The sequence below is a fragment of the Scardinius erythrophthalmus genome (assembly GCF_964197995.2).
Source record: "Scardinius erythrophthalmus genome assembly, chromosome: 3".
NCBI classification, from domain to species: Eukaryota; Metazoa; Chordata; class Actinopteri; order Cypriniformes; family Leuciscidae; genus Scardinius; species Scardinius erythrophthalmus.
Window position 1 is genome coordinate 59660620 of NC_138223.1, and position 14230 is coordinate 59674849.

General features: G+C 42.7%; 1 protein-coding gene across 2 annotated transcripts in view; it reads right to left on the minus strand.

Annotated features, from left to right (window-relative positions):
• Positions 1-14230, minus strand: part of LOC308687551 (NACHT, LRR and PYD domains-containing protein 1 homolog) — a 75445-nt gene that overhangs the window by 26303 nt on the left and 34912 nt on the right. Inside the window, exons 3-6 of one of the 2 annotated variants that reach the window (XM_081360153.1) lie at positions 3333-3506; positions 3069-3242; positions 2805-2978; positions 1435-1608 (exon numbers count right to left, since the gene is read on the minus strand). In XM_081360153.1, coding sequence (XP_081216279.1) covers positions 1435-1608; positions 2805-2978; positions 3069-3242; positions 3333-3506 — 696 coding nt within the window. The remainder of the gene's footprint in view (positions 1-1434; positions 1609-2804; positions 2979-3068; positions 3243-3332; positions 3507-14230) is intronic. The other variant, XM_081360154.1, reaches the window with a different exon arrangement.

The following is a 14230-nucleotide window of genomic DNA, read 5'->3' on the forward strand; positions in this document are numbered from 1 at the left end:
AGGAAGTCAAGTTAACTGTCACAATGTGTATTAGAATATAGGTTAAATAGGCCAAGGTTAGCCTAACCCAAATGTTCAGTTAGAACCTTATGTTTCAGTGTGTGTCTTATGTTTTAAGTTTCTTACTGCACTATTTTTCTCACAGCATAGATGCAACAAAAGAGGACACTTCTCTTGGACGACTGGTGAATGATGATGACAGAAATCTAAATTGCAAAGTCAAGACAATCATTGTTGACGGAAGGCCACACCTGTGTCTGTTTAGTATAAGACATATCTTTCCAGATGAGGAGGTCACATACAACTATGGGGATTCCTCTTGGCCTTGGCGTTTAAGGGTGAGTCTCTTAAAGACTTTATCACTGAAAGTCAACCATGTTCTGCATTTCATGAATTTGTTTAGTTTTTTATGTGCAGCAGATTATTAAAAAAAATTCTGCATGTCTGCTTTGTGCATGACGTAGCCATGAAAGTGACACTAGATATTTAGACTTTGGTTGATACTAGAATTAGTTGTGGTGGCCAATTGGCAAACATCCTTGCCTCAGGGTTGTACCTGGGTTTCTCACAATTACATGAATTGTGTGACGATATATCAGTGGCTGTGACTGAATGCAGTGTGAATCCTTCCTCATCAGTGAAAGAGAAAGTAAGTGAACGTATGTTCCTTCATTGTTTTCTTCTCTTTGACACAGGCAATGTTAAGTGTAGGATGGTTGGGCATCATACTAGACTGGTTGACATGGACTGTCGTCTTAAAGACGCTGTTGTGACATCTGAAATTCGAGTAAAATGTACCTTGCTCTGTTCATTCATTTTCATAACTCGTGTGTTGGGGGATGGGCATGACACTGACCTGAAATGTAAGGACAGTTCTCCACTATGAGGACCATCATGTCAGGGTTAGGGTTTGAGTAAAAGATGTTGCTTTGGGTATGTGTCAGCTTCTTTATTGTGGATAAGCTGTAGACCCAATATGCACACTTTTCAATATGGATATGCTTTGTGACTTTCAGTCACTGAGACATAAACAGTTAAGGCCCATTCACACCATCCAAAACTGTATTAGGGTCCAACCAGCAGACGGTAACATTCTGTTTATTGTTATCGCATCTTTGACTGCTGCTTATATACTCAAGCATGTTATAGCAGAATTGATTCCCATTGGCTGTCAATTAGGGGTGTCACAATGTATCGCAGTACACATCATGTAATTCATTTGATTAAAAATTGTAACTGCTTGACAGCCCTATTCAATATATTGGTAATAAATACATTCTATGAGAGTTTATATTTTAAGTTTTGACTGTAAATGTCACGTCCATAATGCTGGAATTGCTCTACATCCGAATGAGAGTAAACGACTTGTGGTCAGATCACCTGAGGCAGATCTTAATACCAGGTGTAAACCGGGCCTCTTATTGTCCCACATACTTGAGTTTCTGCAGTGAGCAGTTTGGATCCATCCGGTTGCCAGAGAGCAGCTTGACTCCTGATTCTCCTGGGTGATTGTAGCTCAGATCCAGCTCTCTCAGGTGTGATGGGTTTGAACTCAGAGCTGAAGACACATAGCCACAGCCTTCCTCTGTCACCATACAGCCAGACAACCTACAGACACACAGTCAGATCATCTACAAAAACACACATGACTGGCAGACTGTAAATAATCTCTTATATGTCCATCCATCCATCTTCTTCTGCTTATCCGGGGCCGGGTCGCGGGGGCAGCAGTCTAAGCAGGGATGCCCAGACTTCCCTGTCCCTAGACACTTCCTCCAGCTCTTCCGGGGGGACACCGAGGCGTTCCCAGGCCAGCCGGGAGACATAGTCACTCCAGCGTGTCCTAGGTCTTCCCCGGGGTCTCCTCCCGGTGGGACATGCCCGGAACACCTTCCTGGGAAGGTGTCCAGGAGGCATCCGGAAAAGATGCCTGAGCCACCTCCGCTGGCCCCTCTCGATGTGGAGGAGAAGCAGCTCTACTCTGAGCTCCTCCCGAGTGACCGAGCTTCTCACCCTATCTCTAAGGGATCGCCCAGCCACCCTGCGGAGAAAGCTCATTTCAGCTGCCTGTACCCGGGATCTTGTCCTTTCTGTCATGACCCACAGCTCATGACCATAGGTGAGAGTAGGAACGTAGATTGACCGGTAAACCGAGAGCTGAGCCGCAACCACGACAGACCGGTACATTGACCGCATAACTGCAGAAGCTGCACCGATCCGTCTGTCAATCTCCCATTCTATCCTTCCCTCACTCGTGAACAAGACCCCAAGATACTTGAACTCCTCCACTTGAGGCAGGAACTCTCCACCAACCTGAAGCGGGCAAACCACCCTTTTCCGACTGAGAACCATGGCCTCGGATTTGGAGGTGTTGATTTTCATCCCAGCCGCTTCACACTTGGCTGCAAACCGTCCCAGTGCATGCTGAAGGTCCTGGTCTGATGGGGCCAGCACGGCAACATCATCCGCAAAGAGCAGAGATGAAATCGTGTGGTCCCCAAACCTGATACCCTCCGGCCCCTGGCTGGGCCTAGAAATTCTGTCCATAAAAATTATGAACAGAACCGGCGACAAAGGGCAGCCCTGCCGGAGTCCAACATGCACCGGGAACAAGTCTGACTTACTGCCGGCAATGCGAACCAAGCTCCTGCTCCGGTTGTACAGGGACCGGATAGCCCTTAGCAAAGGGCCCCGACCCCATACTCCCAGAGCACTCTCCACAAGATGCCACGAAGGACACAGTCGAAAGCCTTCTCTATCTTTTCTGTGTTGGTGTGGTAAACCTCTTATATATTCTTAAATACCTCAGAATCTGCAGCTTACAGTTTGGCTTCTGCAATCCTTCAGAAATAATCTTCACTCCTGAATCCTGCAGGTCATTGTTCGTCAGATCCAGCTCTCTCAGGTGTGAGGGGTTTGAACTCAGAGCTGAAGACATATAACCACAGCCTTCCTCTGTCACCATACAGAGAGACAACCTACAGACATACACAGTCAGACCATCTACAAACACACATTTACATTATGACCGGCAGACTGTAAATTATCTCTTATATGTTCTTAAATACCTCAGAATCTGCAGCTTACAGTTTGGCCGCTTCAGTCCTTCAGAAATAATCTTCACTCCTGAATCCTGCAGGTCATTGTTACTCAGGTCCAGCTCTCTCAGGTGTGAGGGGTTTAAACTCAGAGCTGAAGACACATAACCACAGCCTTCCTCTGTCACTATACAGAAAGACAACCTACAGACACACACAGTCAGACCATCTACAAACACACATCAACATTATGACCGGCATACTGTAAATAATCTCTCATATGTTCTTAAATACCTCAGTATCTGCAGCTGACAGTGTGGGCTTTTCAGTCCATCAGAGAGCAGCTTCACTCCTGAATCCTGCAGGGCATTGTTACTCAGGTCGAGCTCTCTCAGGACACAGTTTGAGGATTGTAGAGCTGATGACACTATTTCACAATCCTGACCAGTGAGATTACAGCCAGCAAGACTAGAAGAGAGTAAATACTGCACAATAAGTTGGGGTTCAGGGTGCTTTTCTTTAAAGTGGCAGCAGTAGCACCTTAAAAACTAGAAAAAAATTGATAAATAATTGCCAATACAAAGACAACATAAAGTAAAATATTGTGAAATATGTGGTCGTTGTGAAGAAGTCGTCCACATTGGTGGATGAACAGCTTGACGCTCACTGACCATAGGGTTCCCTTATCCATAGCATAGCCTAGTTATTCCAAACAAATTTATTTATAAATAGTATTTATAACAAAAAAAAATTCTAGTAGATAAATGATTGGCAAGATATAATGTAGAATGAATCTGTTTCACATGGAGTTGGGCCGTGAGGTCAAAGACTGTAACTTTCGGCTCTGGCCACATCCCCAGGTGAAGTCACAGGTCCATCATCCCCAGAGGCCTTGAGTCTCCAACTTCAACCCCTAGATGGGGTCAACTCAGAGTAACATTATATGAGATACTGAATTATAGCATTCATAAAGTAATCCTATTTTAGTCAAAATACACTGTACGTCCTACAGTGGTCAAATAGAAAAAGCCACAATTTAAAAATAGCATTTACATTTCAAAATGCTCTCAGTCCACACTAGCGGTTTCCAAAAATTGTCTGTCTACACTAAATCATCTAAAAATGCTTAAACCTTTTACAGCACCAGCATAAAACAACATAAAAGCTCAATAATATGGTGCCAGATCAAAATGCAAATTATTACCATATTTCCTGCCCTACAAGATATTTTTCAACTTTACTGCAGTGTTTTCACAAGTAGTTCTTTATAATCTATCTCATAGTTCAGAAGTAGGCTAAATCTTTTTTCTCTCATAAAGGAATCATTTTTAAGAGGTGACATGAGACCAAGTTTTCCTAATTCTTTTCACATATAAGAGGTCTTTGTACTATTGAAACATCCTGTAAGTTTCACAGCTTAAAACTGTCACGGTGTGGGTTTTGTGTCTTGTTCCTTGTTTTTGTCTGTCATGTAATTCCCTGCTTGTCATGTGATCCTGCCATGTGTCTTGTCCCATGTTCAACTGTTCCCCGTTATGTTGATTAGTCTTCCCAGGTGTTTCAGTTTACCACACCCCCTTGTTATCTTGTTTAGCTTGTTTTCCCTGTGTATATAACCCTGTCTGTTTTAGTAGGTGTTACGGAGTCCTTGTTTTGTTCACACCACTTCAGTTCCCTGTATTCCCAGTTTGTTTTCTGTTCTTGGATTGATATTTGGATTTTGACCTTTTTGCATGGAAGACTACGATTTGGATTACCTAATAAATAACTTACACTGCATTTGGATCTTGCCTGTTCCTTGTGTGGATCGTGACAGAAGGACTCCGTCATGCAGAGATCCAGTAGTGTGAGTTCGAGCCTTTTTTCCCCAGCCACTGAACTGGAGAGGAGAGAGTACTTTAAAGGAACCCACCTTGTCATTTTCCGTGGAACCCGGGGAGGTCGCAGAGCAGGAGGTGGTCGAGTGGAGGTCCAGCATCACTCTCCACCATGGCCCCCATTCGACCCTGGGCTCGTGAGGGACGGACCGGAACCACCATCTCGCCGTCGCGGACGGAGAAGAGGGAGGAAGATCACGTCTGCCGATCCCGAGACTGTTCACGTCACGACTGCTGAGCCTGTGTCTTCGGACAAGATGGCCGCCGCCAAGCCTGTGTCTTCGGACAAGATGGCCACCGCCGAGCCTGTTCACGTCACGTCTGTCGAGCCTGTGTCTTCGGACAAGATGGCCGCCGCCGAGCCTGTTCACGTCACATTTTCCGAGCCTGTGTCTTCGGACAAGATGGCCACCGCTGAGCCTGGGTCTTTGGACAAGATGGCCACCGCTGAGCCTGGGTCTTTGGACAAGATGGCCACCGCTGAGCCTGGGTCTTTGGACAAAATGGCCGCTGCTGAGCCGGAGCCAGTGTCTGTTCCTGAGCCGGAGCCAGTGTCTGTTCCTGAGCCGGAACCAGTGTCTGTTCCTGAGCCGGAGCCAGTGTCTGTTCCTGAGCCGGAGCCCGTGTCTGTTCCTGAGCCGGAACTAGTGTCTGTTCCTGAGCCGGAGCCAGTGTCTGTTCCTGAGCCGGAGCCAGTGTCTGTTCCTGAGCCGGAGCCAGTGTCTGTTCCTGAGCCGGAGCCCGTGTCTGTTTTTGAGCCGGAGCCAGTGTCTGTTGTGTCTGTTCCTGAGCCGGAGCCAGTGTCTGTTCCTGAGCCGGAGCCAGTGTCTGTTCCTGAGCCGGAACCAGTGTCTGTTCCTGAGCCGGAGCCAGTGTCTGTTCCTGAGCCGGAGCCCGTGTCTGTTCCTGAGCCGGAACTAGTGTCTGTTCCTGAGCCGGAGCCAGTGTCTGTTCCTGAGCCGGAGCCAGTGTCTGTTCCTGAGCCGGAGCCAGTGTCTGTTCCTGAGCCGGAGCCCGTGTCTGTTTTTGAGCCGGAGCCAGTGTCTGTTCCTGAGCCGGAGCCAGTGTCTGTTCCTGAGCCGGAGCCAGTGTCTGTTCCTGAGCCGGAGCCAGTGTCTGTTCCTGAGCCGGAGCCAGTGTCTGTTCCTGAGCCAGTGTCTGTTCCTGAGCCTGTGTCTGTTCCTGAGCCTGTGTCTGTTCCTGAGCCTGTGTCTGTTCCTGAGCCTGTGTCTGTGTTTCTAGTCTGTCCTTTGACTCTCATGTGCGGTACATTGTTAAAAACTCTTTTTTTCATCTCAGAAACATTGCTAGACTTCGCTCTATGTTATCCCTCTCGGTGACTGAAAGGCTTATTAATACCTTTGTTTTTTCCCGCATTGACTACTGCAATGCACTTCTTGCTGGGGTCCCTAAAACCACACTTAACAAATTACAAAGTGTACAAAATTCTGCTGCTAGGATTTTGACTGGAATCAGGAGAAATGAGCATATTACACCGATTTTAAAGTCTTTGCACTGGCTCCCGGTCAGGTTCCGAGTCGATTTTAAAATCCTTATGCTCACATATAAGGCACTGCATGGTTTGGCACCTCAATATCTGTCTGCGCTTTTAACTTTATACACACCCAAGCGTCATTTACGCTCTTCACAAGCTGGTCTATTGGCGGTTCCACAGACTCGATTGCGTACTGTGGGGGACAGAGCTTTCTCATCATATGCTCCTAGGCTTTGGAATGCTCTTCCTCCAAATATCAGAGATGCACAGTCTCTTGCCTTGAGAAGCTGCTTTAAAGGCGCTATATAAGAATAAAGTTATTATTATTATTATTATCAAGAGCATCCACATCACAGCTGGCCGTAATTCACTCTCCATTCATTTCTGAAAGTCTTCACGAAGCTAAGCTAAGTTCCTTTTTTAAGCTCTTTAATAAAAGCTATCAGGGTATTGGCAACATGCTTGTTGCTAATGCTATCCGTTTTGCTTAGGCTTAAAAAAAATGATTCTGTCAGGTATTGGACACGCTTGGTCTTTCTAGTTCTTGGAAACATGCCGTTCAGTGTGTTGGAAATAGCATTAGAGCAAGCATAGCTTGTTATTGAAACACGCTTGTTCTTAAAGGAACACTCCACCATTTTTTCATATTAAACTGTTATTCCCTTAACTAAGACGAGTTGATGCATATCTCTCTCGTCTCAGTGCGTGCACTTAATCACTCTGGCGCGCGGCGACACTTTGATAGCACTTAGCTTAGCCCAGTTCATTCATTAGGGACCAAACAGAGATAAAGTTAGAAGCGACCAAACACCTCCACGTTTTCCCTATTTAAATACAGTTACACGAGTAGTTACACGACCAAGTAAGGTGACACAAAATAAAACGTGGCGCTTTTCTAAGCAGGTAAAAAGGATAACTATAATGTATGGCGGAATAGCACTTGGGAGCACTTCGACTCGGCGCAGTAAAAAGTCACATTGGTTCTAATGACAGAAGTGAGAGGGAGAGGTTTTTTCAGGCGTGGCTTTTTACTGCGAAGTGCTTCCAAGTGCTATTCCGCCACACTAAATAAGGCGGAGATACGACTAATACAAAAAGCAAAGTAAAATAAAACGGAGAGACGATGAGACAAGACAAAAAAAAAACATTCGGATCTTGTGATCGTAACATTTAAAGTGTGAAACGAACACACCCTCTAGGTGTATGAAAGCCAATAAGAACCGTTTTCCTTTGGCGGGAACGTTTGTATGACCCTTTGTTCGGGCAGACCTCTGAATCTTGTAATTTGATTGGATGTTTAACACAATAATCTTTTAGATGCTTATAATCCTAATGCGATATATTTCTCAAGTGGATATATATATATATATATATATATATATATATATATATATATATATGTATATATATATAGAGAATATATAGGATTAACATGGTTTATATAAAATCCTCAAAAAGAAATGGAGTAAGCAGTCGCAGCTCTCTGCAGATTCCTTTTGGGGTCGTAAAACTCTTATCAGTCTAACAGGGGGTCCAGTAACAGGACCGCATTCTGTTAGGAATACATTCTTTAAAATAGGCACTTAAGAGTTCAAACTACACACTAGGAAATCACAACTGTCAATATAAAGGAATAAAACATTCATGCATACAGGGATATACATTTCAGAATTATTTATATTCTGTGTTAGATACAAAGGAGTTTGTGTGTGTGTGTGTGTGTGTGTGTGTGTGTGTGTGTGTGTGTGTGTGTGTGTGTGTAATGGCATCTCAGAGCTTTTCTGTGGCCACCTGGGTTTCCCTGCTTGCAGAGAAAGGGGGTTTGACTGATAACAAAGTCTTTGAAGCCACCTCCTTGATTTTGGGGGTGTTTCTGTTAAACTTTACTCGGCAACAAATGTGTCAAAAAGGGTAATTTGGTTCAGACTCTTCGGTGCTAGGCTGTGATTTACATTTATGAGGTGAATGGTTAAAAGCTTTTCTGAATCTTAAAATGACAAGTCACTGTGAGTTTGTCCATACGCTACATTTGATAAACGGCAAAGGGCAATGGTGTTTGTTTATAAACTACAGCTCGGAAAATATAACCGTGTTGCGTGTTAACATGCGTTCATATGCGCGTGCACTAAATGAAACTAGCACTTTCCAGCAAAACATCTGTAGCAGGGATGGGCAACTTCGGTCCTGGAGGGCCACTGTCCTACAGAGTTTAGCTTCAACCCTAATCAAACACACCTGAACAAGCTAATCAAGGTCCTCAGGATTACTAGAAAATTACAGGCAGGTGATTTTTTTCAGGGTTGGAGCTAAACTCTGTAGGACAGTGGCCCTCCAGGACCGAAGTTGCCCATCCCTGATCTGTAGGGACAAAAGTCGCCCCCCGGTGGCTGGTCCCAGTATAGGTCATAAACCCAGAGTCTCGATCGCCCTCCGGTGACTGGTCCCAGTATAGGTCATAAACCCAGAGTCTCGATCGCCCCCGGTGGCTGGTCCCAGTATCGGTCATAAACCCAGAGTCTCGATCACCCCCGGTGGCTGGTCCCAGTATAAAGGAGGGAAGATTGTAGTGGAAGCACTGGGTGTCAGGTGTGACTAAGTGACAATGGCTAATGGTTTACATGGCTAATGGGTCAGGTTTGAGGGCCCCTTAACAGAATTTTGCTTAGGGCCCCAGGGAGGTCAGGATCGGCTCTGCGCATGAAGAACAATTATAGCGCTCCAGTGTGGTGATCTAAAAGACACCCAGGAGAAAGTTGCGAACGTGCTGGCGCGTTTTGCTGGATTTTCTTCACATAGTAGCACAATAAACTTAAATTACTCCGTCATTTATGGTCATACAGAAAAAAGAAATATGAAAAAAGAATCTGTGATATGTCTACTTTTGTATGTGTCCACTTACAATCAAATCCAAACATTGTGCTTTTGTAAAATAAAGAAAATAAACAGGGTGTGCTTTCTGCCTCTCCATCTCGGTGAACTTTTTTTTCTTGAGCACGTCTATAAACTGAAACAAAACTCAGTGAATATTTGTCACATTTATGAGCCATATATCTTTATAAACATTTAAGTGTGTACTTTTAAATGATCGGATTCAAACTGAAAACAAATATTCTCTGTTTAAGTAATTTGTATAAAACCAACAAGATGTCCAGTATCTCAAACCCTTGCTCATTATTTTAAATTTGACCATGCCCACGCGTGCAAAAGAGATTCACATGCAAATCTCCACATGGAACACGAATGCACTCCTTACCTCAAAAACAAAGCACCAAACTTCATAAGTCTCTGCTTTTCGTCAAGTTTGGAAGACACGCTGTGAGCTTACATTGGATTTACCTCAGAAGAAGAAGAACGCGATTTGAAGACAAGAAAGATGTAAGGTAATATGTAATAAAAATGTTATTGTTGCATAAACTTCACATTGCAGTTGAACTGTTGCTAGATATATGGTGAATATTATAATATTTAGACCCGTGTTTACTGTTAAATACTGTGTTTGTGGATATCTGCTCAAACGTAGATATGTATAATATGGTAACCATAATGTTTCATATTGTAGAGTGCACTGTGTGTTTGAATATTTCATATTTTGGAGCGCGATGTGCGTTTGAATATTTCATATTTTGGAGCGCACACTGCGCTTGAATGTACCATATTTTGGAGCGCGCTGTGCGTTTGAAAAGCAAAACGCAACAAACATTAGGCTTCATGTTTTACTCATATCATCATAACGAATGGAAACATTTGAAGTAACATATGATAATCAATATATTTTTAGCTAGCATAGTTGTTACTCTGAAATGTTGCTTTTGAAAGATTTATAGGCTGCTATAGGTTATTGTTATTATTATTTTATGCAGCCTATGCCTACAAGGCACAACAAACCTGTTCATTACATTTTGTTGGAAACATTTGTGTGTGTGTGTGTGTGTGTGTGTGTGTGTGCGTGTGTGTGTGTGTGTGTGTGTGTGTGTGTGTGTGTGTGTGTATTCTGTGAATTTAAAAAAGCAATTTTAACCGGAAAAATCTAAAATCTATTTCCAAAATCGTGCAACCCTATAGTTTCTCTTGATATCAAATCAAATCAAATCAAGTATATTTGTATAGTGCTTTTCACAATACAGATTGTATCAAAGCAGCTTCACAGTATTAAAGTAAAATAATACAACAAAGTTTGTTTCTAGTGGAATTTATTGATTGATAGAATAAAATTAAATATCCCCAAAATATCCCCAACTGAGCAAGCCAAAGGCAACAGTGGCAAGGAACCGAAAAAACTCCAAGCGGCCTAATGGTGTCCTAAAAAAAAAACCTTGGGAGAACCCAGGCTCAGTCGGGGGCCAGTTCTCCTCTGGCATTTATGAACTAGAGGCCGGATTGTAATTTGAAACTGTGAGATTAACAATATTATATGAATGCCTGGCTGAAAAGATGCGTCTTTAATCTAGTTTTAAACTGGGAGAGTGAGTCTGAGCAACGAACAGTATCAGGAAGGCTATTCCAGAGTTTTGGAGCCAAATGTGAAAATGCTCTCCCTCCTTTGGTTGATCTGGATATCCTAGGTATGACCAAAAGCCTTGAATTTATTGATCTTAAAGAGCGCGATGGATTATAGGGTGATAGAAGATCCGCTAAATAGACTGGAGCTAAGCCGTTTAGGGCTTTATAAGTCAGTAGCAATACCTTATAATTAATACGGAACTTTATAGGTAGCCAATGTAGTGATGATAAAATCGGTGTTATATGATCATATTTTCTTGATCTAGTAAGAACTCTAGCGGCTGCATTTTGGACTAACTGTAGCTTGTTTATTGAGGATGCAGGACAACCGGCTAATAAAGCATTACAGTAATCTAGTCTCGAGGTCATGAATGCATGAACTAACTTTTCTGCATCAGAAACTGATAGCATATTACGTAGCTTAGCAATGTTTCTAAGGTGGAAAAAGGCTGTTTTTGTAACATACGAAATATGATTTTCAAAAGACAGGTTACAATCGAGTATAACACCCAGGTCTTTTACTGTAGAGGATAAAGTAACAGGACATCCTACGATGTCAAAGTTGTATTGTGAGAGGTTCTGTGGGCGGTTTTTTGAACCGATAAGTATTACCTCTGTCTTGTCTGGATTTAATAATAGAAAATTACGCGTCATCCAATCTTTTATATCTTTAACACACTCTGTCAATTTTGATAATTTAGCGTTTTCATCCGGCCGTGATGAAATATATATTTGAGTGTCATCAGCATAACAATGGAAACTAATTCCATGTTTCCTTATAATATTTCCAAGTGGCAGCATATATATTGAGAATAACAGAGGGCCCAACACAGATCCCTGCGGCACTCCATAGTTTACTGGAATTATGATTGATTTTTCTCCATTTAAATAGACAAAATGGTAGCGGTCTGATAAGTATGATCTAAACCAGCTTAATGCTTGTCCTTGAACACCAGTATAATTTTGTAGTCGATCTAAGAGTATTGTATGATCTATAGTATCGAACGCAGCACTTAGATCGAGTAAAACTAGTATTGAGATGCAGCCTTGGTCAGAAGCTAAGAGTAAATCATTTGTGATTTTAACGAGCGCAGTTTCAGTGCTATGATGCGGCCTGAATCCTGACTGAAACTTTTCATAGATATAATTTTCTTGCAAGAAAGAGCCCAGTTGAGTGGACACAACTTTTTCTAGTATTTTAGACATGAAAGGTAGATTTGAAATGGGTCTATAATTTGCTAGATTATGCGGGTCTAATTGTGGTTTCTTAATGAGAGGTTTTATCACTGCCAGTTTAAATGTTCTTGGAACATGACCTAAAGATAAAGACGAGTTAATAATATTGAGGAGAGGCTCTCCCACTACAGGTAACACTTCCTTCAGTAGTTTAGTTGGTATAGGATCTAATAAACATGTTGTTGTTTTAGATGAAGTGATAAGTTTATTTAACTCTTTTTGTTCTATAGTTGTAAAGCACTGTAATTGTTCTTGCGGGGGGGGGAATTGAGGCTGAATTATAAGGTGCGATTGAGGATTGAACGTTTACAATTGTGGTTCTGATGTTTTCTATTTTCTCAGTGAAGAAGTTCATGAAATCATTACTACTAAACTGTAACGGGATATTTTGTTCGGGTGACGTCTGTTTATTTGTTAGTCTAGCCACGGTGTTGAATAAAAACCTAGGATTGTTTTGGTTGTTTTCTATTAGTTTGCGGAGATGCTCAGCCCTGGCCGCTTTTAGGGCCTTTTTATAACGTGACATACAGTCTTTCCACGCAATTCTAAAGACCTCTAAATTAGTTTGTTTCCATTTACGCTCTAAATTACGGGTTTCTCTCTTTAGAACATGCGTAGTATTATTGTACCATGGTGCTTTAATTTTCTCTCTGACCTTTTTTAATCTAACGGGTGTAACAACATCCAGTGTTCTAGAGAGAATGGTGCTCATAGTGCTTGTTAGTTCTTCTAGTTCATCTGTTTGTTTGGGTTCAGGCAGCAGCTGAGACAGATCAGACAAGCAACTCGAGAAATTATCTATGGTGGATGGAAGGATTGTTCTGCCTGGTCGAAAACGCGGCGCCGCATGACATATTACAGCAGTACGTAATATGCAAGTTACCAAGTAATGGTCAGTGACATCATCACTTTGTGGAATGATATCTATATCGGTTGGATCGGTTCCATATGATATAATTAAATCGAGTGTGTGATTAAGACGATAAGTTGGTCCGGTGACGTTTTGTTTGACCCCAAAGGAATTTAATAAATCTATAAACGCAGCCCCTAACGCATCATTTGGATTATCTACGTGTATGTTAAAATCTCCAACAATTAATGCTTTATCTACATTGACCAATAGATCTGAGAGAAAATCTGCAAACTCTTTTAGGAATCAGCGTAAGGCCCAGGCGGTCTATATACGGTAGCCAAGGCTAGAGATAATATGGATTTTTTTCTAACATCTAAGAGCGTAACATTTAGTACAAGTATTTCAAACAAAATAAACTTATAACCCGTTTTCTGAGTAACATTGAGAATATCTCTTTAGACCGCTGCAACACCGCCGCCACGACCAATCAGACGGGGTTCGTGCTTATAGGAGTATCCTGATGGAGTAGACTCATTTAGACTGAAATAATCATTAGGTTTAAGCCAAGTTTCAGTAAGGCAAAGTACATCGAAGCTATTATCCGTGACTATTTCATTTACAATAACTGCCTTAGGTGTGAGTAGGGTTGGGTACCGAAACTCAGTTCCAATAGGGAACCGGTTCCGACGTAAACGGTAGTAACCAAACCGAATAAGAACGAAACTTTCGGTGCCTGATTTCGGTGCCTGACGTTTTTTACCGCCCCCTATAAAACATCTCACGGCACGAATGATCCAATAGCCTAATAAAACATCTCCAGTTAACCAGCAGAGCATTCATTTAGTTCGTTTGTTAAATAAGAGATCTAGCGCTGAAATGTGTTTTTTATATCAAGTGATCAAAGTGCTCGTTGCCGCTGCGATCAGTGGCGCGAATACAGTGTTTTCTCTTGGCTCGCGCACACACTTGGCTTCACTCGGACGCGCGCTTCAATACGTTGCGGAGATCGATCTATTTATGAGGCGCCGTCTATATGATTATGTGCGCGGAGAGTTTGTGTGTGCGTGCTCGCGTCTCAGATGAGTATGTGCGTGGAGAGTTTGTTTGTGTGTGTGTGTGTGTGCTCGCGTCTCAGATGAGTATGTGCGCGGAGAGTTCCGCACGTCTCGTGTGTGTAGAGTTTGCGTGTGTGTGCGTGAGCGACTTTAGAAGTTGTGCATGTATTAGTTTG